Source organism: Podarcis liolepis (assembly GCF_965112155.1).
Source record: "Podarcis liolepis genome assembly, chromosome: 3".
In the NCBI taxonomy this organism is placed as follows: domain Eukaryota; kingdom Metazoa; phylum Chordata; class Lepidosauria; order Squamata; family Lacertidae; genus Podarcis; species Podarcis liolepis.
This window is the reverse complement of record NC_139557.1, coordinates 13936134-13961266: the sequence shown is the minus strand read 5'-3', so window position 1 is coordinate 13961266 and position 25133 is coordinate 13936134. Positions and strand designations below refer to the sequence as shown.

At 46.2% G+C, this 25133-nt stretch overlaps 1 protein-coding gene across 1 annotated transcript in view; it reads right to left on the bottom strand.

Annotated features, from left to right (window-relative positions):
- Positions 1 to 25133, bottom strand: part of FERMT1 (FERM domain containing kindlin 1) — a 46731-nt gene continuing 21598 nt past the window's right edge. Inside the window, exons 10-15 of the mRNA XM_083493784.1 lie at positions 22513 to 22637; positions 19428 to 19534; positions 11519 to 11740; positions 8110 to 8234; positions 3717 to 3858; positions 1 to 1978 (exon numbers count right to left, since the gene is read on the bottom strand). Of these exons, the coding sequence (XP_083349910.1) occupies positions 1805 to 1978; positions 3717 to 3858; positions 8110 to 8234; positions 11519 to 11740; positions 19428 to 19534; positions 22513 to 22637 (895 nt within the window). The 3' untranslated portion in view covers positions 1 to 1804. The remainder of the gene's footprint in view (positions 1979 to 3716; positions 3859 to 8109; positions 8235 to 11518; positions 11741 to 19427; positions 19535 to 22512; positions 22638 to 25133) is intronic.

Genomic DNA, 25133 nt, shown 5'->3' with positions numbered 1-25133 from the left:
TTGTTTTGCAAGAATGTATTTATTTTAAAATCTCTATTACACAGCTTAAAAAATTATGGTTTCAGTAGGTTCATTGCTACATGCCAATAGTTTTGATATAAAATATTAAAACGACTAAACGTTAAAAACAAGCTGGAAGTTAAATTTCTTCAGAAGATGGCACGAAATTAAAACTGTAGTTTCCCCACAGCAAGGCGCTAGTTGCTAGTTGCAAAGCTTTACAAAATGCACTGTACAAAAAGCAGATACTAATGGCTTATGAAAATATGAGCAATTGCAGCAAAAACTGGGAGGACGTTGATAAAATCCTTTCCATGAGAAGAACAAGAAGAACAACAAAATGTCCAGGTGCAACAACACCCTAAAAATAACATTAAATCTTTTGGTGGCACTTGTTTTCTTGTCTTATTTAAGCAGTAAGGAAAAGTCATCGGAATTAATCAATTCAAATAAATGCTTTTCACAGTATGCCATGCTTGTGCGTGTGTCTGACAGTTCGTAGTCTTCGGGAGTGAACCCCAAGGAAAAATCCATACCTGATGCATTGTGGGACATCTTTAGGAAAAGAAAAGGCTAAGTGCACATCTGGAGACAGTTGAATGTCATCTTGTATGCCTCCTTCTGGCAACTCCTGCAGCCAAACTGGTGCCAAACGTATCTGGTTTCCTTTGGACCACATCAGCGGGGCCACTGGACCGAGTCTTGTTATCGGGGCAGCCCAGGTCCTCCACACAGACTGCCCAGGCCTGCGCCCCAGAGAGGTCACGTGGGAGCTGCCGATACAGCAAAAACAACGAAGGAGGCAGCGGTTACAAGTTACCGGTCTCCGCAGCCACAGCAGGCGCTGTGATTCTCCAGCGGATTGACTCCTCCCCCGAAGGAGCACTCCAATGTGTCTTGAGACGGATGGACCATGCCTAAGGGGTTCAGGAGTGAGCGGAGGTGAGGAATAGGAGGCACAAAAGGAAGCTGGATTTGTCCTCTAAAGTGTTTGCTGCATTGGAGCCTTAACTGGATTTCACAGGCTCCCCAGCGTCACACGCCAATAAAGATTACGGATAAGCCAAAACCATGTGCTCTACAGGGATAGAGAACTATTGGACTACAACTCCCATCATCCCCGTCCATGCCGGCTGGGGCTGATGCGGCTTGGATTGCAGTATCACCTGGAAGACTGCAGGCTCCACACCTCTGCCGCAGGTACTTGGTTGCAATACAGTAGACTCTAGGTTTGTTGTTGCCCAGTAGGCTCCAAGTCAGGGGTGGGGAGCGTGAGGGCCTCCCGATTATATGGACTACAAGTCCCATCGGCCCTGCCAGCACATCCAGCGGTCAGGAAAAATGGGAGTCGAACAGCATTCGGCGGGACACGGGTTAGCCCATAGCTGTCAAGTGTCCCTTATTTGGTGGGACAATCCCTTATCCCAGCGCCATGTCCTGCTGCTGTCCCTTATTGATGAGGCTTCATTTGGCTGCTGGCTGGGCTTTCTGCCTTTGGCTCAGAGGGGCTCAGAAGTTGAACATACCTGTGCCCGGAAAATCCCTTATTTTGGCTGCTGATCCCTTATTTTCGAGGCTGCTGGTCCCTTATTTTCAAATCTGTAAGTTGACAGCTATGGGTTAGCCACCCCTGCTCCAAGTATTTACATCCAACGTAGATAAACCCTTGAGGTAAGCTTATGTTTCTTTTTCAAAAGGTTACTGAGCTACACCCATTTAAACTTCTCAGGTTCAAAACCAAGATGGATCTAGAGGAGGCACTTGGATTTTGGAGTTGTCAATCGGCTTCTTGCTTCTCCCCTCCTTATTCCCATCCTCCAGTTAACTTGTGGAACAAGTCCTCATCCAGCGTTTCGTTCTGGTCTTTGGAACGGGTGGACAGGAAGATGTAACCTCCAATGTATTCGTGGACCACCTTGCAGTCTGCGCTCAGGCAAGCGAAAGCAATAGACACGTTCTGGTCAAACTCAATTGCAACCTGAAGGGGAAATGCAAAGAGGTCTATATATAAAAAGCATTAAGAGCATGCAAGTATGGATTGTTAACACTTAAAAATATATATTTACAATAGGTGATGACACAGAGTCATGAAAAACGACAGAGGGTAAGGATTTGCTGAAAGGTCTTTCTAAATGGGAATACAAAAGGGGAGGTGTGAGGAGGTCAAAGATTCATGGTAATGAGATAAAGGATGACTTAATTTTAAACTTTCTATGTTTGTTTTTTTCTTTTTTTATATAACTAATCATTGTCTTTTTCTCTTGTTCATTTAATTTTTTCTCTACGTGTGCTCTTTCTTTTTTATTCAACTTTCTATTCTTTTTAAATTGCTATTTATGATCTGTATGAATTGTACTGTATAACTCTATGTTTACTTTTAAAACCTTAATAAATATTATTTATTAAAAAAAAGCACAATTAAACCGCCAAGAATAGAGGGAGGAAGGCGATAGCCAGAGAGGAAGCCTGTGATATACAGGATTGGACCAATGGCCCATTTAACCGTGCATCTTTTATCCAATGCCTCCACGCAGCCTGTAGACAGGGCCCAAAGAGCCAAAGGTCCAACCTTTCCCACCAGTCACTGGTATTAGGCGGCTAGACTGCGCCTGCACCTGGAGGGTCTGTTTAGCCGCAACTGCTAAAAGACTGTGATAGACTTTTCTCTCATGAATTTGCCTCGGTCCCCTTGACAGCTTGTGTCTATCAATGCTTCTTGCAGCAGCAAATTCTGTCAAGTGAATTATGCATTCTGCGAAGCGTTTTTGCTTCTTTGCCCTGAAACTATGAACATATTTCAGAGATTATCTTTTGTGACTCCCAGCTGAGCTCTATCCCCTTGCATTCATCGCATTTATGTCTCCCACACTCCCAGTTTTCCTTCAAATGACTGTTAAAGAAAGAAACTCCACAGCGATATTTTATATCATGGTGGAGATCGTGAAGTCCCTAAATAAAAAACGTAGTGAATAAAACAGCCCAATATGATGAAAAACCACCCAATATAATAAAGTATAATACTGTGAATGGGGATGTGATGCATAATAAGGTAAAAGTAAAGCGATCCCTGACCATTAGGTCCAGTCGTGACCGACTCTGGGGTTGTGGCGCTCATCTCGCTTTAATGGCCGAGGGAGCTGGCGTACAGATTCCGGGTCATGTGGCCAGCATGACTAAGCCGCTTCCAGAGAACCAGAGCAGCACACGGAAACGGCATTTACCTTCCCGCCGGAGTGGTACCTATTTATCTAATTGCACTTTGATGTGCTTTCGAACTGCTAGGTTGGCAGGAGCAGGGACCGAGCAATGGGAGCTCACCCCGTCGCAGGGATTTGAACCGCTGACCTTCTGATCGGCAAGTCCTAGGCTCTGTGGTTTAACCCACAGCGCCACCCGCGTCCCTCCGTGATGCAGATTAGGAAACACATTAATGCAGAGATAGGGAACCTGCGGTCCTCCAGATGTTATTGGACTACAATACCCATCAGCCCCCGCTGACATGGCCAGCAATAAAGGATTATGGGAGTTGTAGTCCAATACCACTGTAGGGCCACGGGTCCTCTTCCGTGCATTCATATAAGGGTTTCTATGTACAATGGGTATATTGTTTTGCATTTCAAATACATCACAAAAGGGCTGTTTGCCAGGTTTATTTGTGCAAAAGGTTAAATCGCAGTGCGAGAGGCAAGTTTGCTCCAGGAAACCTTTGTCTTTACCTGCCGTATCTCCCAGTTCACGTTCCACTGTTTCATATTTGAGAATCTCCATGTCGTAATTGGGTCCCCGGTGGCTGTATCTATCCTTATCAGCCTGTTGTAAGAAATGCCCAAGAGGTCATCCTTCTTGCTTCCTTTAAATCTAAGGAGGGGGAAAACCCAGTCAATTAATTCGGCAAGTCTCTCAAAAAGCAGTTTGCAACAGAGGGGAAAAAATCACAGCCTCTTTCGGAGGTTCTGTGAAGACTGTGTATAAGGATTTGCACTGGGAGAGAGGACCTATGTAGAGTGGTATTATTATTATTATTATTATTATTATTATTGTCTCCCCTCAAGCCTACAAGTCAGTAACTAATGTAAAGAGGGATGAAATGAGAATATCAATGTTTATGATGGGATTGCACTTCCCTCTACTGGCCAAGCACAGAAATGCAATGGTAAACTATGTTATGAAAATAGTTATCGCTAAGCATTAAACTTTCCGAAGGTTTTTCCAAGTGTTTTTTTTTTTAAAAAAACTTATTGTGAATAAAAAATATTTTGGCCCAAACTCTGATTTAGTAGTAGCAGGGCAAAATGTAACGACCTTGTAATGACTGTAGCCTTTTTTGCAGGGGAGACAGCCTGTTGTGGTTGAAATCTGCACTTGTATTTGACAGTTAAACGTTAAAGCCGGAAAAGATGTGTACACAGGACCCAAGAGAGGGAGAACACAGTATTTAAAGACCTCACACACCAGCAACAGTTTCCAAAAGGACATGGTGGTAAAGGAAGCAGATTTAGCTTCGTGGGTGTTCGTGGTTGAGTAATATCTGCTCATTATGGCACAGGCATTTTTTTCTGGTTAAGAGCACATGACAACAGAAAGAGAACTGGGCCTCTGGCCAGGTTACCTGATCTCATGCGCTCTGAATTTGAAAAATGTTGGTGCTGCTCTCTGCCCAAACAGGGCTCACCCTCAGTTACCTGCTAACTCGTTTTGGAGCCATAGCTGTCAACTTACAGATTTGAAAATAAGGGACCAGCAGCCTCGAAAATAAGGGATAGGCAGCCAAAATAAGGGATTTCCAGAGCACAGGTAGGTTCAACTTCTGAGCCCCTCCAAGCCAAAGGCAGAAAGCCCAGCCAGCAACCAAACAAAGCCTCAAGCGGTGGTTCCCACAGCATAGCAACCCGGCAAAGGGGAAGCAGCAAGGAAAACCACTATCACCTCTCCGCTGGGAAGCGCTGAGCAAAAGCGAGTCCCCAGGTAACGCGTCCAATTTGATCAGCACAAGGCATGCAAGCTCCACCCCCCAGTCGTTCTTAGACTCCTTATTGGGTGAGCAACACAGCCAATCAACACAGTTGGAGCCTCCCTCCTCCCTGGCCGGCAGGGAGGGAGGAAGAGGAGCTACTTCCTTTGAAACCCGGGAAATTTAAGGGACATCATCAATCCGGGACAGCAGCGGGATACAGCGCTGGGATAAGGGACTTTCCCACCAAATAAGGGATGGTTGACAGCTATGTTTGGAGCACTGGCCCAGGGACTGAACACCAGAATCTCTCAAAGGACCAGTTGATGGCATTTTACCATTGCACTGTTGAGAGTGTATTAACTTATGGTCTGTGTGTGTGGTTTGGGAGCTGCACGGTCAGGGAAAACACCAATGCTGTCCAAGGTTGTAAAGACTACAGAATAAGGAGAATAAGTGGGTACACTCTTCCCACCTTGGATCAAATCTATGCTTCCAGGTGCCATAAGAAAGCTGCAAAGATAGCGCAGGATAGTGCGCACCCCGGAAATGATCTCTTTCAACTTCTGGAAGAAGGTACAGGGTTATAAAGACTAGGACTAGCCGCCTGAGAAACAGTTTCTATCCAAATGCGATTTTGGTTTTAAACGCAGTGTAAGGTAGTTTCTATGGGAGTATATTATATTCAATTATGGGGTATCAGAGTTTTTAGGGGCTAACCAGGCTGGGATAGTTGGAATAGCAGGCTTGTTGGTTTTTGAATGTCTGATGTAATTTTTTTCAATTTCGTTGTTCTGTATGGGACAATGACAATAAAGATTATCATATCATAATTCCAGACCCCCAGTCAGGAATTCTATGATGGGAGTCAGCTAAGGGACGCCGAGGATGGAGCGGGAGAAAATATGCGACAGCCAGGTCAGTGTGAAACAGCTACCTCTTAATTGCAAGTGGGAGATACCTAAACAAGTGGGAGAGCCAGTGTGGTGTATTGGTTAAGAGCGGTATTCTCATAATCTGGTGGACCGGGTTCGCGTCTCCGCTCCTCCACAGCTGCTGGGTGACCTTGGGCTAGTCACACTTCTCTGAAGTCTCTCAGCCCTACTCACCTCACAGAGTGTTTGTTGTGGGGGAGGAAGGGAAAGGAGAATGTGAGCCGCTTTGAGACTCCTTAAAGGGAGTGAAAGGCGGGATATCAAATCCAAACTCTTCTTCTTCCTCTAAACAATTTCCCAGCGGCTCAGTTTTTTTACTTGCATGAATTCAACAGCTGCTTTCCTGCACCCCGTTCCAGCCTTTTTCTTCTGCCTTTCCCTTTCTTTCTGGCTGCCCCCTCTTCGCTCTCTCCTTGTCCTCTGGCCTCGCCCTGTGACTTCACTCATTTGTCAGCCAAGGGTAAAGGTAAAGGGACCCCTGACCATTAGGTCCAGTTATGACCGACTCTGGGGTTGCGACGCTCATCTCGCTTTACTGGCTGAGGGAGCCAGCGTACAGCTTCCAGGTCATGTGGCCAGCATGACTAAGCTGCTTGTGGCGAACCAGAGCAGCGCATGGAAACGCTGTTTACCTTCCCACCTATTTATCTCCTTGCACTTTGATGTGCTTTCGAACTGCTAGGTTGGCAGGAGCAGGGACTGAGCAACGGGAGCTCACCCCATCATGGGGATTCGAACTGCCAACCTTCTGATCGGCAAGTCCTAGGCTCTGTGGTTTAACCCACAGCGCCACCCGCGTCCCTGTGCCAGCCAAGGGCTGGGTGCAAAAAAGGATCATAATCCCCATGCAATGTAACTTGACAGTATTTTCTTTTCTTTAACACGGACTTGTCAGTCATTCCAATGTTGGTCAGAACACTGGAAGATGAGCACCAGTTTAAGGACACCTGATCAACTAAATGCTAAATGCTGCCTGCGGTTTTCCTCCCATCTATGTGCACAAAGGATTACAGGCTTCATTTAAAAACACAAAAGTGTAAAGTTCACATCTTGTCCACAACCCTACAGCTGAGACCCAAAGGCATTCCAGTCAAGAGCTCTAGCAACATGGGCCAACAACCCTAGAAAAACATACAGTGGCACCTCAGGTTACATACACTTCAGGTTACAGATGCTTCAAGTTACAGACTCTGCTAACCCAGAAATAGTACCTCAGGTTAAGAACTTTGCTTCAGGATGAGAACAGAAATTGTGCGCCGGTGGCATGGCGGCAGCGGGAAGCCCCATTAGCTAAAGTGGTTCTTCAGGTTAAGAACAGTTTCAGGTTAAGAACGGACCTCCAGAACGAATTAAGTTCTTAACCCGAGGTACCACTGTATTCATTTATTTATGTAAACAGCAGGATAATATTAGGACTGCGTTCTTTGCAGTTGGGTCACGTGACTTCAAATGACTGTCAAAGTGGCCCACAGCTGATGACCCTGTTCACCCACCCTGCTGTATTTTATCCAATTCCACCTGGGAGAAAAATCGATGCATCTTGAAGAACATTGTCGGGTCACCAGGAATCATGTTGCAACTGTCACAGCTTCTGTTAAAAAAAGTCACCTCTGCCTGATCTAATTAATAATAATAATAATAATATTTTTTTTTATACCCTGCCTTTCCCAGTTAAAAAACCAGGCTTAGGGCAGCTAACAACAAGTTTAAAACAATTAATTATAAAAGCAGCATAAGATACAGTATATAAAAAAATTCAATTTAGGGGAAATAAGCATTAGATAATCCCCAGGGCTAGCTGGCTGAATTGGTCCTACTTGGGCCAGCGAGGAGGCCAGGGGAGAATTAGATGTGAGGTCTCAGAGTAAGTGATCTTCATAAAAGGGGAGGGGGAGGGAAGAGAAGGGAAATAAAAGATCAAATTAAAGGCCAGGTGGAATAGCTCTGTCTTACAGGCCCAACGGAAGGAGGTTAAATCCTGCAGGGCCCTGGTCTCATGGGACAGAGCATTCCACCAGGCTGGAGCCATCACTGAAAAGGCCCTGGCCCTGGTGGAGGATAGTCTGACTTCCTTAGGACCTGGGACCTCTAAACTATGGTTATTCATTATTAATTAATAATTGGTTATTAATTGCCAACTCACTTGGTGCTCAGTCAAAATGAAGGAAGTGGAAGAGCTCAGAGAGCCATTAAATGGTCACAGCAGCGTAACATTGCACTTACCTCACAATGTAGTACGATAAGCCAAACTCAGGGAGCGACTGCCACGCCTGGACAAACCTCAGCTTGGCTTCCACCAGAGACATGTGGGCGATATTTTGGTGCGCCTCCAAAATGCGAGTAGCCAGCTGCGAAAACAAGGAGGGGAATAGAGGTTTCGATTGACAGGTGCCGGGGGTGAAAGAAGAGCATTAGGAAGATGGTTATGCATGTGGTCAGAGAGCAGGCAGGCATCCTTGATACTCCCTTAAGGAAGGAAGGCAAAGGGGTGCAAACTGGGGACAGCTCATTCATTTCAGGGGGACCTTCTTACTTGGTTCCCAATCCCCAGAAACGTTGCACACATGGCCAGAGTTGATATCCCCTAATCACATGGGCAAGAGGCCTTAAACGGCTACAGGTGGCTTTGATTTCCCGTAGCTTTTGTTTTCTTTATCACCAGGGCGTGGGTGGAGAACTTAAGCTATGAATGGTATTTGATGCCCAAGAGGAGGACTTGTTGACTGTGGTTTACTACAGCGCTGCCTGGTGCAATACATAATGAGGCAATCTTAATGGAATCCAATGCTGGAGGAGACTCTTGAGAGTCCCATGGACTGCAAGAAGATCAAACCTCTCCATTCTGAAGGAAATCAGCCCTGAGTGCTGACTGGAAGGACAGATCCTGAAGCTGAGGCTCCAAGACTTTGGCCACCTCATGAGAAGAGAAGACTCCCTGGAAAAGACCCTGATGCTGGGAAAGATGGAGAGCACAAGGAGAAGGGGATGACAGAGGACGAGATGGTTGGACAGTGTTCTCGAAGCTACCAGCATGAGTTTGACCAAACTGCGGGAGGCAGTGGGGACAGGAGTGCCTGGCGTGCTCTGGTCCACGGGGTCACGAAGAGTCGGACACGACTAAACGACTAAACAACAACAAATGGAATCCAAAGGTGAGGGAACTGACCAGCTAGGGTTGTTAGAAGCGAAACCTTAACACACAATGCTGGGAATGTAAGAAAGTAAAAAACGTCTAGGAAATGATATATAATAAGATGAAAAAGATGTTGAAATATACATTTCTAAAAAAACTAGAAGCATTTTTACTTATAGGTGAGGATATTAATAGACAGGATGTTAAATTGTTCTTATATGCAACAACAGCGACAAGAATATTGTTGGCCCAGAAATGGAAGCAAGAAGAAATACTGACAAAAGAAGAATGGCAAACAAAATTAATGGACTACGCAGAACTGGATAAAATGACAGGAAGGATTCGAAACCTGCGGGACCAGAGATTTACAGAAGATTGGTAGAAATATACAAACTATTTGAAGAGGAACTGTAATCAACAAATTACAAGATGTTTTATAAGGAGAAATATATGAAATATTGCAAAGAAGAGAAAGAAGAGAGACATTAGTTATGAGATTTAAATGTAACAGTGAAAGTAAGAAATGTATATTAAGTGAAAAGATTGGAAAAATTTTCAGATGTGATTGATGGAGGTAAAAAAAAATTGTATAAGATATAAAAGTATGTTTAATAATTGTTGAAAATGATATGTTAAAAAACTAATAATTTTTTTTTTTTAAAAAGAAACTTTAACACACAATGCAACAAGGAACTGAGCACATTTTTAAAAGCAATAGAGAGAAGTCAGGTTGGGGTTGGGCAGTTTTGAACTGACTCTGGCAATCTGCATTTTAATCTTCCTCTATTAGGAACAACGCAGCAATTAAGGATTGTTTCTCAAGAGTCCTTAATGCTTCAAGGATCTTTCTGTCCGTAATGTTTCTTGAGGCCAGTTAAGTACACAGGATTTGGGTAGCTGAGGCTGCCTTGTGCTGGATCAGGCCATCCTGGGCACAGCGAATGTAACCTGAGGCTTTACAGAAATGCTTGCAATTTTGCCCAGCCCTACTCTACTCTCTTAGGGACACAGATGCTGCTGTGGGTTAAACCACAGAGGCTAGGGCTTGCCGATCAGGAGGTCGGTGGTTCGAATCCCCGCGGCGGGGTGAGTTCCCGTTGCTTGGTCCCTGCTCCTGCCAACCTAGCAGTTCGAAAGCACGTCAGAGTGCAAGTAGATAAATAGGTACCACTCCGGCGGGAAGGTAAACGGCATTTCCGTGCACTGCTCTGGTTTGCCAGAAGCAGCTTAGTCATGCTGGCCACATGACCCAGAGGCTGTACGCTGGCTCCCTCAGCCAGTAAAGCGAGATGAGCGCCACAACCCCAGAGTTGGTCACGACTGGACCTAATGGTCAGGGGTCCCTTTACCTTTACTCTACTCTCTTAAACCTATTCTGCAGAAGGAAAACTGGGAGCCTTCAATGATTTTCACAGGGTCAATACAGTGAGGACATGAGAAACGCACATCTCCCAAATTCAAGTTCAATACTCTGTATCTGTTGTATAAAGCTGGCTCTTCGGTTATTACATGCAGATCTCATTATTTAGGGGGGTGACCAACCTTTTTTATTTTTAAATATGATTTTTATTAAATTTTCTGTTTTACAATTTCAGATAAACCTTTTACATACTTAAGATATCAATTACTTCCATGGTTTATTTTACACATATCCCTGCATATTTTACATAAACTATACCAATAGGTTTTCCATTATTACATCTTTCAAAACTTATTTACGCTGTTGAATTTATCTTAATGCTGCCAGAGTTTTCAGCCGAACACAATTATTTTCCATATATTCAATAAACGTTTCCCAATCTTCTTTAAATGTATGCTATTCTTGTTCCCTTATTCTATATGTTAAGTCTGCAAGCTGTGCATATTCTGTCAGTCTAAGTTGTCAATCTTTTTCCATTCTCCATTTTTGGGCTAACAAAACATGGGCCGCAGTTGGGGAATTTCAGTCTGAATGATGCCCAACAGAAAGGACTCTCGTTTCAGGGGGAAGGTAATTTTTAACATTGTGACCAACCTTTTAAAGTTTGTGGGCACGTTTGGATTTGGGAGTATGTGCCATAGACTCTGGATAAAGGTTAGATCCAGTACAATTAATCTGAGCCTTGAAAAGCATATAGAACTGGAAAGGGAAATGGGAAAGAGCGTCGCTCTTCCAACCGCATATTGATGTCCTTTTCAAAGGAGAAAAGGGTAACCACCCTCACCACTTTATGACCAACAGGGAAGTGTGTGTGTGTGTGTGTGTGTGTGTGTGTGTGTGTTTGTGATCTTCAAAAGCTTCACGGGTTCAGAGGAAGACCTCAAACGGTCATTGCACCCACAGGTGTTATGCTTCCGACTCTCGTCCCAGTCTAAGACCTTGCTGAAGAAAAATACATGCTTTTGGCTTTGTTAAGCAAGAATCATTTGAATCAGGCTTGAGTCAGCTTGACAAGGGAAATCTGCTCTAGATCCCGCTGTTATTTCCTTCTCCCAACCCCTTGCCCCACCCCCAGTTACCTGCTTCGACTTGTATTTCTTTGCATATCGTGGCGAGATAAAGCACTCTGGCTTCATATCCATGCTTTCCACGTCAGAAACATCCTGGGGAGCAGCAGTTCTGCTTTTCATCTTTAAGAAAGACAAGATGTTGTGGACCTCTGGGTGGTAGGAGCTGTCGGCCATCGTTTTCCCTTTGGAAGCCAAAACGCAAGCGGCCATCCACCTGGCATACTGGTTTTCCTGCAAAGAACACAGTCAGCGACGTAAATTGAAATATACTCAGAGTCGAGAGTGGATTTCATGCTCTTTATTCAGCTCATAGTGGTGAGGAGGAATGAAAGTTTCCCCAAAGTATCTGCTTTATATACATTATTTACACAATGGGCTGCATGTGATTGGCTAATTCTGGAATTCTCCTGTAGGCCAATCAGGTTGTGAATTCACTTCCATCTGGAGCTGGATTGGGTGGCTCCTGAAGATCAATCATACTGCTGCATTGTTCTAGTACCAATCAGACTGCTGCATTTTGGATCCTATTGTTCTAGGACCAATCAGACTGCTGCATTTTGGATCCTATTCAACTCAGTACATAACACAAATGAAGAATAAACTTCTTCAAAGAATCCTTGCACTGTCATTTGCTTCCTTCTGCCCCACCTTGCAGTTGCTTGAACCAAGGGCCAGCAAAATGGTACCCTCTCATGGTAAAGGATGGTGGAGGGCCCCATGTTAACTTCCCCCTTTTTGGTTAAGTTTAGACGCAGCCCCTAATCTGAAAGCGACAGGGTAGGGCCTAGACTTCACTTGCATGAGTTCTGGGTGGCTTTGCAAGGAGACTGGACTAATTCAAGGAGGATCAGTAAACAATGGCTACCAGTCATGGTGGCGGCACTCAGGTTCGGAGGCTTTCTGTCTCCGAACAACAGCTGCTACCTTTGCCCCTTGTAATAATAATAATAATAATAATAATAATAATAATAATAATAATAATAACAACAATTTATTATTTATACCCTGCCCATCTGGCTGAGTCTTCCCAGCCACTCTGGGCGGCTCCCAATCAAGTGTTAAAAACAATACAGCACTAAATATTAAAAACTTCCCTAAACAGGGCTGTCTTCAGATGTCTTTTAAAGCTAGGGTAGCTGCTTATTTCCTTCACATCAATGTAAACTTCCAAAAGGCACTTGGCATCGCTGATGTAGCCATTGGCCTGATCCAGTAGGCTCTTCTTACCTATCCAGCAATTCAACATATGGGTTTGCCTATCCAGCAATTCAACATATGGGTTTCAGAGTGGCGGTGGTGGTGACGCTGGGGCAAGAGGCTGGGTGCAGACCCTCCAGGTGTCCCTATTTTCCAAGGACGGTTCTGGATTTATAGGGGACATTAAACCTGAGACTTCTTCCTTGCCTTGTGCTATAGTTCCTTTGCTCCAGAGGGGCAAACCGAGTGCCTTGCTTTCAACTTTTGTGAAGCTCAAACTGTTAAGTCGTGGGTTGACATAGCAGCCGGCACAGCGATTTCTTCAAGTAGCTCTTTATTCTGGTAAGCTGGAATAGAACTGACTGGGAACAGCTCAGCCGGCCTGTATTTATAGGCAGCCGGCTGTCAACATTGTAACCACAACAGCCCAGAGTTCCCGCCTAAAATAACTGCCGCGGACCTGAGTGAAAACTATCTACAGACCTGAGTGAAAACTATATACAGTATCCCCCTGTTGGCCCAGGGTGAAACTACACTACATAACACCCCTCCCCACCGAGATAAGGCGTTAGTTACAATCGTAATGGTTTCCTTATATACAGCACTACGCGTAATGGTTCAATTAGGCACAAAAGCATATCGGTTACATTTCCCATATTTAGACCAACAGTGATACCTGTCCAACAACATAGTCCCTTAAATGAGTTGGGCGCTTGGAAACTCTGCCAGACCGCCGGGGACTGGTAGCCAAGTCCGGGGGGCCACACAGTTCTCGCTGAGGCTGTGGTGCGACCCTAGGTGGCGTTGGAACCAACTCCCCTGGATCCGCTGCTGTGAGTGGAGCCTCCGCAAGTGGAGTGGTCTGAGTCTGTTCTGAAACGGCTTGGTTCGGCTCCACGCTGGCAGTTTGCGAGGGAGGTGTAGGTGGGGCCTCGCCATCTGTACGTGTCTCTTCTGGAGCCGCAAGCGCAGTTGGGGGCACCTCGGTAGTGTCCAAGTCCCCAACCCTGCGCCTAAGCTGGTCTATGTGCCGTCGCCACAAGCGTCCGTCTTCGAGTGCCACCTGGTACGAGCGAGGTCCAGTGACTCCCACCACTGTGGCTGGCACCCAAGGGATGTCCCCCACATAGTTCCGGGCAAAGACCTGGTTTCCTGGGACAAATGACCGTGGTGCGTTGGCACAGCCTGGGGGTTCAGCCACGGCAAAGTCTGGGTGTAGCCGGTCGAGCGGTGGCCTGAGGCGGCGGCCCATAAGCAGTTCAGCAGGACTCCTCCCTGTGGCCGCATGAGGGGTGATGTGTTGCACGAACAAGTATTCGGCGACCCGCTCATGCCAGTCTCCCCGGTCCAGGCGCGCCAGTGCCTCTTTTGTCGAGCGCACCATTCTTTCCGCTTGCCCGTTGCTGGATGGATGAAAAGGTGCCGTTAGGGCATGGCGGATGCCCAGTCCCAAAAGATACCGCTCAAACGTGCCTGACGTGAACTGCGGTCCGTTGTCAGAGACAAGGACATCAGGACACCCATGCGTTGCAAACAGGCCTCGCAGCACCCGGATGACAGCTTCGGTAGTGGTGGAGGGCATCAGGGCGACCTCCAGCCATTTGGAATAGGCGTCCACCACTACCATAAAGGTCCGGCCGTGAAAGGGGCCAGCCAAATCGATGTGCACCCTCGACCAGGGTGTCTTTGGCGTCTCCCAGGTGTGTCCCTTAGCTGCCGGTGGTGCAGGCCTCGACTCCTGGCACGCTTGACAGGCGGACACCCAGGCAGTGATGGCATCGTCCATATTAGGCCACCAGACGTAACACCGAGCCAACGCCTTCATTTTGACAATTCCCGGGTGGCCAACGTGCAGAGCCTCCAGGACGCGCTGATGGAGTCCCTGGGGAATCACGACGCGGTCTCCCCACAGCAGGCAGCCACGATGAGCTGAGAGTTCATGTTGTCTGGTTGCGAAGGGCTGGAACTCCGATGCAAAAGGCCCTTGTGGCCACCCCCTCCACACCCAGTTGAGCACCCGGCTGATGGTGCGATCCTGGGCAGATGCGGAGGCCACAGTGGCAGCCGATACAGGCGCTGCCGGAAGATCCGCAATCAGAAGGAGCGATGAAGCTGGAGCCGGGTCTTCCACAAATGCTGGAAGAGGGCAACGGCTGAGGGCGTCGGCATGGCCCATCGATTTCCCCGGGCGATGGATGAGCCGGTAGTGGTAGGCAGCCAGGAAAACAGTCCATCGCAGCATGCGTGGTGAGAGGACCGGTGGAGTTGGACGATCACCGGCGAGGAGGCCCAGGAGTGGCTTGTGGTCAGTGATGAGGTCAAAAGTCCTGCCATAGAGGTATTCATGGAACCTCTTCACTCCAGCCACAAGTGCCAATGCCTCCTTGTCGAGCTGGCTGTAATTCCGTTCTGTCGGAGATAGTGTCCTGGAAAAGTAGGCGAGCGGTGCTTCTCTTCCATCTGGAAAACGGTGACTAAGGACAGCACCGATGCCAAAAGGTGAGGCGTCGCAGGCAAGGACCAGCGGCCTGGATTCACTGTACTGTACCAGCACACTGTCTGAAGAAAGGAGAGCCTTGACCGCGTTGAAGGCCGCCGTCTCCCGATGACCCCAGGCCCAAGGCGTCTTAGTGCTAAGGAGTCGGTGAAGAGGCTCAGCCACTGTGGCTTTGTGGGGCAGGAACATGTTATAAAAGTTCAGCAGCCCCAGGAACGCCTGCAACTCCGTTTTGTTCTTTGGAGTGGGGGCCTGCTGGATAGCGCGGATCTTGGATGTGGTTGGATGAAGACCGGAGGCATCGATAAGATAGCCCAGGAACTCTACCTGTGGAACGGCGATCTGGCACTTCTCCCTTTTTACCTTGAGCCCGGCCTCCTGGAACCTGGTCAGCACGGCACGGAGGCGCTCGAACAGCTGCTGGTGTGAGTCTGCAGACACCAAGACGTCATCAAAATATGGTACCACGCCCGGAAGCCCTTGCAGGAGACGCTCCATAAGGCTTTGGAAGATGCCAGGAGCCACACTCACCCCGAACTGCAACCGGCGGCAACGGAATGCCCCCCGGTGGGTGACGATCGTCTGGGCTTCAGCGGTGGCATCATCGACTGGCAGTTGTTGATAGGCTTGGGCAAGGTCCAGCTTAGCGAAGACCTTACCCTCACCCAGGGAATGCAGCAGGTGTTGGACAACAGGAACCGGATAAGCGTGCTGCTGAAGTGCCTTGTTGATCGTGCACTTGTAGTCAGCGCAGATTCTCACCGACCCATCTGGCTTGACAGGCGTGACGATGGGGGTTTCCCACTTTGCGTGGTCAACCGGCTCCAAAACTCCTTGGGCGATCAGTTTGTCCAGTTGTTCGTCCACCTTAGCCTTGAGAGCAAAGGGAACCCGGCGTGGCTTTAGCTTGATGGGGGCGACTTGTGGATCAAGGCTAAAGGAGATGGGCGTACCTGTATATTGGCCCAAGGTGCCGTCAAAAACCTCGGCAAAGTCTTTGACCAGACCCTCAGTCTCTGCGTTAGAGATGCAGTTGATGCCGGTGACTTCCAGGCCGAGGGCATCAAACCAGTCTAACCCTAGGAGGCTTGGCCGCTGACCTTCGACCACCACCAACCGGAGCAGGCCCGAAAAATCCTTGAAGGCGATCCGGAACCGGCCAACGCCTACCACGGGAATGTCGTTTCCCTGGTAGTCTCTCAGGTGTACGCGGTGAGAGTCGAGTTGCCTTTTGGACACTCTGGGTACCAGTCTTTTGATGGTGCTCCATGACACGATGGACAGGGCAGACCCGGTGTCGATCTCCATGTCACATGGAGCTCCTTCAATGAGCACCGTGACGTTCAGCTTGCGTCGCGTAGGCGAGTCGGTTTGGCCAATCGTGGTTCCAGACGGGCAGCGGCAGTTGGTGAGAGCGAAACAACTTTCCTTGGCAGACTGGAGTGAAGACTTGGACTTGCGAGTCGATGAAGGGGGGGTGTCAGACGGAGCCGATCGGCAGACCTTAGCGATGTGGCCCCTTCTGGAACACTTCCTACAGATGGCGTCTCTGAATCGACAGTTGGCACGGGAATGGTTGCCTCCGCAGCCAGCACATTCCGGTTGGCCCTTGGACTTCTGTTGGAACTTCCTGCGCTCCCGCTTTGTCTGGTGCACGTCATCGTCTTCACTGGAGGATGCCTCCTCACTGCTGGCCTCTTCATGATGCACCGGAACTGGCTCCCTAGCAAGACGCGGGCTGCTGGACTTGCGGATCTCCTGGGCGGAGCGTTCAGCAGCTTCTGAGGCCACAGCCTCCTCAATGGCTTTCTGTAGCGTGAGGTCTGGCTTGGCTAGGAGACGCCGTTGCAGATGGATGTCCCGGACCCCGCAGACGATTCGATCCATCAGGGCATCGTCTAAGTCTCGGAACTCACAGTGCATTGCAGCCTGTCGCAGGGCGGTGGTGTAGTTGTTGATTGACTCCCCCTCTGCCTGGTTCCGGTGGTAGAACGCATGGCGGGCAGCAATCTTGGACGGCTTTGGTGCGTAGTGGTTGCGGAGCTTCTCTTGGATCGTGTCCCATGGTGTTGCCTGGACTGCTTCAGGCGCAACCAACGCTCGGGCCGTCTCAAACACCTCAGGCCCACAGAGGCTGAGGAATAGGCCCCGCTTCCGATCCTTTGATACTGCTGTCAGCTCGTTGGCTTGGAGGTAGCAGTCGAACCGAGCGAGGTAGGAGTCCCATGATTCAGAGGCTGGCGCAAACGGCGGTAGAGGCACAAGTGAAGCCATGATTCCGATGCCGGCGTGAAGGGCGATGGATGGAACACAGTGCTCTAGCCAGAACAGTCAGCTCTGAACTGGTTCTGCCCAGTGATTTCGCTCAGTGATTTCGCTCTGTGATTCAGCTCAGTGATTCAGCTCAGTTCAGAGGCTGGCCGCATCTGGCTGTGCTCTGATGTCCATCTATCCCACCTTCGTCGCCAGTGTTAAGTCGTGGGTTGACATAGCAGCCGGCACAGCGATTTCTTCAAGTAGCTCTTTATTCTGGTAAGCTGGAATAGAACTGACTGGGAACAGCTCAGCCGGCCTGTATTTATAGGCAGCCGGCTGTCAACATTGTAACCACAACAGCCCAGAGTTCCCGCCTAAAATAACTGCCGCGGACCTGAGTGAAAACTATCTACAGACCTGAGTGAAAACTATATACAGTATCCCCCTGTTGGCCCAGGGTGAAACTACACTACATAACACAAACAGTTTTCGTCTTCACTTAGGAGGCTCTTATAGGACAAAGGGTGAACAACACTCCCAGGTCTGGAGAATGCAGGGTATTTTGAATGGACAAGGTTGAGGTTATTGCTGAGAGGTTTGTGAACTCCAGATGTTATCTGAAAGACAGGCTTCACCCAGACACTGTGCTAACTCCCTTGTTTACACTGGGCACCCCATAAATCTCCCCACTGACAGGCTGGCCTGCGTTGTAAAGGTAAAGGTAAAAGGACCCCTGACCATTAGGTCCAGTCGTGGCTGACTCTGGGGTTGCGGTGCTCATCTCACTTTATTGGCCGAGGGAGCTGGCGTACAGCTTCTGGGTCATGTGGCCAGCATGACTAAGCCACTTCTGGCGAACCAGAGCAGCGCACAGAAACGCCATTTTCCTTCCCGCCGGAGCGGTACCTATTTATCTACTTGCACTTTGACGTGCTTCCGAACTGCTAGGTTGGCAGGAGCAGGGACCGAGCAACAGGAGCTCACCCTGTCACGGGGATTCGAACCGCCAACCTTCTGATTGGCAAGTCCTAGGCTCTGTGGTTTAACCCACAGCGCCACCCGCGTCCCTAGGAGGCTCTTATAGGACAAAGGTTGAACAACACTCCCAAGTCTGGAGAATGCAGGGTATTTTGAATGGAGAAGGTTGAGGTTATTGCTGAGAGGTTTGTGAACTCCAGATGTTATCTGAAAGACAGATTTCGCCCAGACGCTGTGCTAATTCCCTTGTTTACACTGGCGTCCCCATAAATCTCCCTGCTCACAGGCTGGCCTGCATTGTAAAAGAACATAAATCCAAGGCTATAGGTGGGAAAAGGAGTTCGCCCAGGGGGGCAACAGCCTCCCAGCAGCAGAAATAGCCTTTCCAGCAAGCTGTTGCTTAATGGAGAAGTTGGGCGTGAGGACAGAGCTGTGTATACCCTTCGGGGAAGCTATTGCTTGAGCTCTGCCTCCCCACCAGGTGAACCACTCCTGATATGTGGAAGCCAACCTGCAGCCTGGTTCACTGTTGTCCCTTCTGTGTTGTTAACTTGTTCCCTGCACAAACCCCATTTCTGTGCATATGCCTCATGTTAAGTACTGAAGTTCTCACCCTGGGCCAGCAGGGGGATACTGTAGATAGTTATGCAAATGAAGGATCGAAAGTGACGTTCAGCGATTGGATAGTTTTAGAAAGTTGTTACAGTAACGTTGTACTGGAGCTCTATATAAGCAGGCCGACTGAACCCTTCAGTTCAGTTCTGTTTTGGCCTCTGAATAAACAAGAGCTGTTTGAAGAATCGCTGTGTCGTCTGATATGTTCACCCACAACTTAACACCTCACTTCATTGGCCATATTTAGGCCCTGCAGTCGTTCCCCGTGCTTTGCAATGCCAGCCGCTAAAGAGACTTCCTAAACTTCTCAGCAATGCATGTAATGGACCTTAAACCCTCCTATAGAATCTGGGTTAACCCTTTTTTACTACTCACGTTATCACATCTCAGGTGCACTTCATTCATTCCGTCGGCTACAGGGATGAGTAACTTAATCCCGTATTTTCTGCCCGACACACTCACGTCCGGAACAATCTCACATCCTGATTGACAGAAGGTACGAAAAGTCAGAAGCGAAGTTATGCTTGTAAAGGTGAGCTACGGTAGGAGAACTTGAAAGAAAACCAGAAGAGGATAAGAATAAAAAGGCATATAAAAAAAAGAAGGTAACATGATTTCAAGTTGTGCAGGCGATTGAATATTATATTACTATGCTGGAAATGTAACAGAACAAAAGGTATGTTATACCACATGTGGTGGACTTGCCCAAAGATTAAAATCTTTTGGGACATGATCCATGACGAAATAAAAAAATTGATAAGGACATCACACAAAAAAAGGCAGAGGCATATCTATTAGGAATCCTAGATAAAGATATCCCCAAAGATAAAACTAACTTATTTCTATACGCGACAACAGCGGCAAGAATTTTGATTGCTAGCTATTGGAAAGAGGAAAGCATCCCAACAAAAAGGGAATGGTTGGGGAAACTTTGCGAGTACCTGGTACTATGATGGCCTCCCTATGCCCATACCATGACTATTACCAAATAGCTGGTTTAGGAAATACTGAAATTAATTTCCTTAACTCTCTCCACGTATTAGGTGTGGCAAGACATGTTCTTAATATTACAGCATAGAACAGGCATCCCCAACCTGTGGCCCTCCAGATGTTTTGGCCTACAACTCCCATGATCCCTAGCTAGCAGGACCAGTGGTCAGGGATGATGGGAATTGTAGTCCAAAACATCTGGAGGGCCGAAGGTTGGGGATGGCTGGCATAGAAGTTAGTTAAATTTAAGGCCAAAAGTAACACTCTAAATCAGTGTCTCCCCAATTTGCATCTCCATCTGTTGTTGGACTACAACTCCCATCATCCCTAGCTAGCAGGACCAGTCGTCAGGGATGATGGGAATTGTAGTCCAAAAACAGTTGGAGACCCAATTTAAGAAATCCTGGTCTAGAATCACAGCGCTGACAGACAACATAGTCATCGTAAACATCAAAATCCTACATTTGGCAAGAGCCCATGCTCTAAAGCAGAAGCAGTGATTCAGAAAACAGCAAATTCAATCAAAACATTGGGCTTTGTTTGCACACAATAAACCACAGTCAGGTAATTAAGTCTGTGCATGAGATGCATGATAGTACAGAGTTTGCTTTCTCCTCTGTTCTTAGAGTGGAGAAACAGTACGGAGCAGCCGTCTTAGCATTAAGTGTGGAAGCCAAAGTTTGCTTGGGGGAAAGTAAGTCACAAGAGTTTCTTTTCACATAACACCAAGCCAGCCGCTCCGCCGTGTGTCGACCTGGTTTAGGAAGGGAGGAGCTGAATGCAGTAGCACATAGTTCCTGCACAGGATAATTTCCCTAACCCTGGTTTATGGCCAGTGTCATGTCTGAATGGGGCGACTCCATAAAAGCAGACTACAAATTCTTGTTGGAAATGTAAAGAAGGTACCTTTTATCGTATGTGGTGGACTTACAAGGTAATATAAGCTTTCTGGGAGATGATATACAGTGAAATGAAGAAAATGTTTAAAATAACTTTTGTTAAGAAACCAGAAGCCTTTCTATTAGGAATTACAGGTACTGATATTCAAAAGGAACAGAGGAGACTTTTTATGTATGGAACAACAGCTGCCCGGATGTTACTGGCCCAGAGATGTCCCTACAAAGTCCCTACCAGAGAGGAATGGCAAACCAAGCTATTTGGACTATGCCGAAATGGCAAAACTGACTGGAAGGCTCAGGAACCAAGAGGACCAAAACTTTATAAAAGAATGAAAAAATGTATAAGTTATTTAGGAGACCATTGCAAGCAGATAGAAACATTAGCAGAGTTTTGATCTCACTTGTAGCTTAACAATTACCATGGATAATACGCTTTGATATAAAAATCGAAGTATGAAAGAATATACAATTGTACCTTGGCTTACAAGCACTTTGGGTTACAGGCTCTGCTAACCCAGAAGTAGTACCTTGGGTTAAGAACTTTACCTCAGGATGAGAACAGAAATCATGCGCTGGTGGCGCCGTGGCAGCGGGAAGCCCCATTAGCTAAAGTCATGGGTAGGCAAATTAAGGCCCAGGGGCCGGATCTGGCCCAATCGCCTTCTAAATCCGGCCAGCAGACAGTCCGGGAATCAGCATGTTTTTACATGAGTAGAATGTGTGTTTTTATTTAAAATGCATCACTGGATTATTTGTGGGGCATAGGAAAATTTGTTCATTATTTTTTCAAAATATAGTCCAGCCCCCACAAGGTCTGAGGGACAGTGGACTGGCCCCCTGCTGAAAAAGTTTGTTGACCCCTGGCTAAAGTGGTACCTCAGGTTAAGAATGGTTTCAGGTTAAGAATGGACCTCCGGAATGAATTAAGTTCGTAACCAGAGGTACCACTGTACAGTATTAAATGTTCAAAACCCCGTGGAGGGGATGAGGGAAGCCCTGAGATTTGGAGGAACCTCTTTACATTGAGGTCCAGCGCCGAGGGCCTTCTGGCGGTTCCCTCATTGCGAGAAGCGAGGTTACAGGGAACCAGGCAGAGGGCCTTCTTGGTAGTGGTGCCCGCACTGTGGAACGCCCTCCCATCAGATGTCAAGGAAATAAGCAGCTATCTTATCTTTAAAAGAGATCTGAAGGCAGCCCTGTTTAGGGAAGTTTTTAATATTTAATGCTGTATTGTTTTTAACACTCGATTGGAAGCCGCCCAGAGTGGCTGGGGAAACTCAGTCAAATGGGTGTGGTATAAATTTATTATTATTATTATTATTATTATTATTATTATTATTATTATTATTATTTGAATATACTTTTTGATTCTTTGTTTATAACTTTGTATTTGAAAAACCAATAAAAATGATTTCCAAAAAAAGAAAAGAAAGCAGATTACACGGTGCTTGTGCACATATGCACCAAAAGTGCAGAGCAAAGGGGAGCGCTGAATTGTGCTAGAAATTCCCCAGTAGGTAGTCAACCAGGATGCGTTTCGTAAAGGTGGTCTGAAAAACAGCACTCCATACCTCTTAGGTTGAGCTTCTCAATGGGTTCTCCATGTTCAGCCTCCTTATTTTTAAAGTAAGAGACGGATGTGTCCTTGAAGACAAACCAATATTGCTTGAAGGCTTTCAGCGCCAGCTTTTTGGACCTGCAAATTAACAAACCAATTAACAAACCTGCAAATTAACAAACTATCTGTGTGGGGATGGGGAGAAAGCTTGTTCTCCCCTGCTCCAGAGGTTAGGACCTAAACCGATGGCAGCCTCAAGTTACAAGAAAGGAGATTCCACTTAAACATCAGGATGGACTTTCTGACAGTAGGAGCTGCTTGAGGGTGGAACAGACTCCCATGAGAGGCAGTGTACACTCTTTCATTTGAGGTTTTTAAAGCAGATTTGGATGGCCATCTGTCATGGATGCTTTAGCTGAGATTCTTGCATAGTCGGGGATTGGACTACATTGGACTAGTACCTTCCAACACTACAGTTCTTTGTATAGTTTGAGCAGGGTGGATAAGAAACAATGATTTTAAAATATTAAATAAATCGGATTTTTTAAAATTTAAATCAGATTTTAAAAAAAATTAAATTGGATTTTTAAAATAAAATGCTTTTGGAGGAAAAATCTTTCTAAAGATAGTTTTCTATTTAAGTTACATTATAGTCCAAAGGCTATTCATCAGGATATGTTTTAAGTATTTCATGTGTGCTAAAACTCAGTCTAAGTTTTTTTCTTTTTAAATATGCAACCACACCAGTTAACAAACATGGATATGTGTGTGATAATATTATTGTTTTAGTTAAATAGTTTCAATTGTTATTAAGGAAATGATTATTTTTCTCCTTCCAAAAGTTGTCCAAATATAAACAGTTAACTTATTAAACCTCACAATAATTTCATAATTATCTGTCTATGTATTTCAAATAGTGTAACAGATCAGTAATTTTTGATATAACTGTAAAAACTACTCTGAAAATTTATTATTCCAGAAATGAAACCTTCATTCGGTTGTAAATATTAAGATTATATGAGCAAGAATGAGTCTTCCTGTAAAAAAAATGATTTAAATCAAGTCTTACTGACTAGTTTGTTTGTCTTGTTGTTTGCGGGACCAGAGATTTACAGAAGATTGGAAGAAGTATATGAATTATTTGAAGAGCAACTGTAATCAACAAATTACGCTAGTAGGACTACAAGAAGTTTTGTAAGGAGAAATATAAGAAGTGCTACAAAGTATAAAAAGATAGAGAAATTGGTTATGAGTTTGAAATGTAATAGGGAAAATAAGAAATGCATACTGAGAGATTAGACTGGAAAATTTTCAGACAGGATTGATGGAAGTCAAAAATTTGAATAAGATGTAAAAGCATGTTTAATTACTGTTGAAAATGATATGTTAAAAAAACTAATAAAAATTATATTTTAAAAAAAAGTCTTAGTGACTAGTGATTTAAATCTTGATTTAAATCGATTTGATTCAAATGAAATCCACCCTGAGTGTGTGCACATTAATTTGGCTGCTTTTTTTTCCCCTTGCTCTAGTTTCTTGCATTTCAAAGGTCACTTCTGAGGTTCCGAGGTTCTTATTAAGAATGTCTTAATGACATTGGTTCGGTGACAGAAATGGGTCCCTTTGGCACTGTTGCCTTTGAGGGAGCTCACACAAGTCCTTTGGGGGCTATTGCCCTGACAGCCAGGGAACAGACCGATGCTGAAAACTGGCATTTAATCTTGAAAGCACAGCTCCTGCCCTTTGTCACTTGCATATGAATCGAAACGGTCTTTTATTAGAGGTTTCAAAAATAATCAAATTCCCTTTGAAGCACACCGCTTCATTTCTGGGGGAAATGCCGCCACCGATTAGCAAAACTAAACACTCTAATCAGAGTTCAAAGCTACAGGCAATCTCTTATCTTATGTTTTCCATAGAATTAAACGCTTGGAATCAGTCACTTCAATGGAAGAAATAGGCTAGAGACTTTCCAGTGCAAATAAGACAGGCAATAGCAGAGCTTTATCTGAGTCACTGGAATGTTCAATTTGATTGCCAACACACACAACTGATAGTGACACAGGTCGGTGCTCCTACCAGAAATTCATGCTCATTTAACAATATACAGTCGTACCTTGGTTTGCAAACAGCTTAGTTCTCGGACATTTTGGCTCCTGAACGCCGCAAACCCAGAAGTGACTGTTCCGGTTTGCGAACTATTTCTGGAAGCTGAACGTCAGACGGGTTTGACGGGAACTTCCTGCAGCCAATCAGAAGCCATGCTTTGGTCTCCCAACGTTTTGGAAGTCGAACAGGCTTCTGGAACGGATTCCATTAGACTTCCAAGGTACGACTGTACTTAGAAGCATGCAGGCAAATGTTGCCGACAGCTGTGTTGGTCTACTACAGGCATAGGCAAACTCCGGCCCTCCAGGAGTTTGGGACTACATTTCCCATCATCCCTAGCTAAAAGTGGTCAGGGATGATGGGAATTGTAGTCCCAAACATCTGGAGGGCTGGAATTTGCCTATCCCTGCTTTACTGGGGGGGGGGGGGGAATCCAAAATAGCAACAGTTAATTCTATTTTTAAGACCAACTAAAAAGTCACCAAGAAGCCAGCCTTGGTGTTTCTTAAGCCTATGGATCTAGGT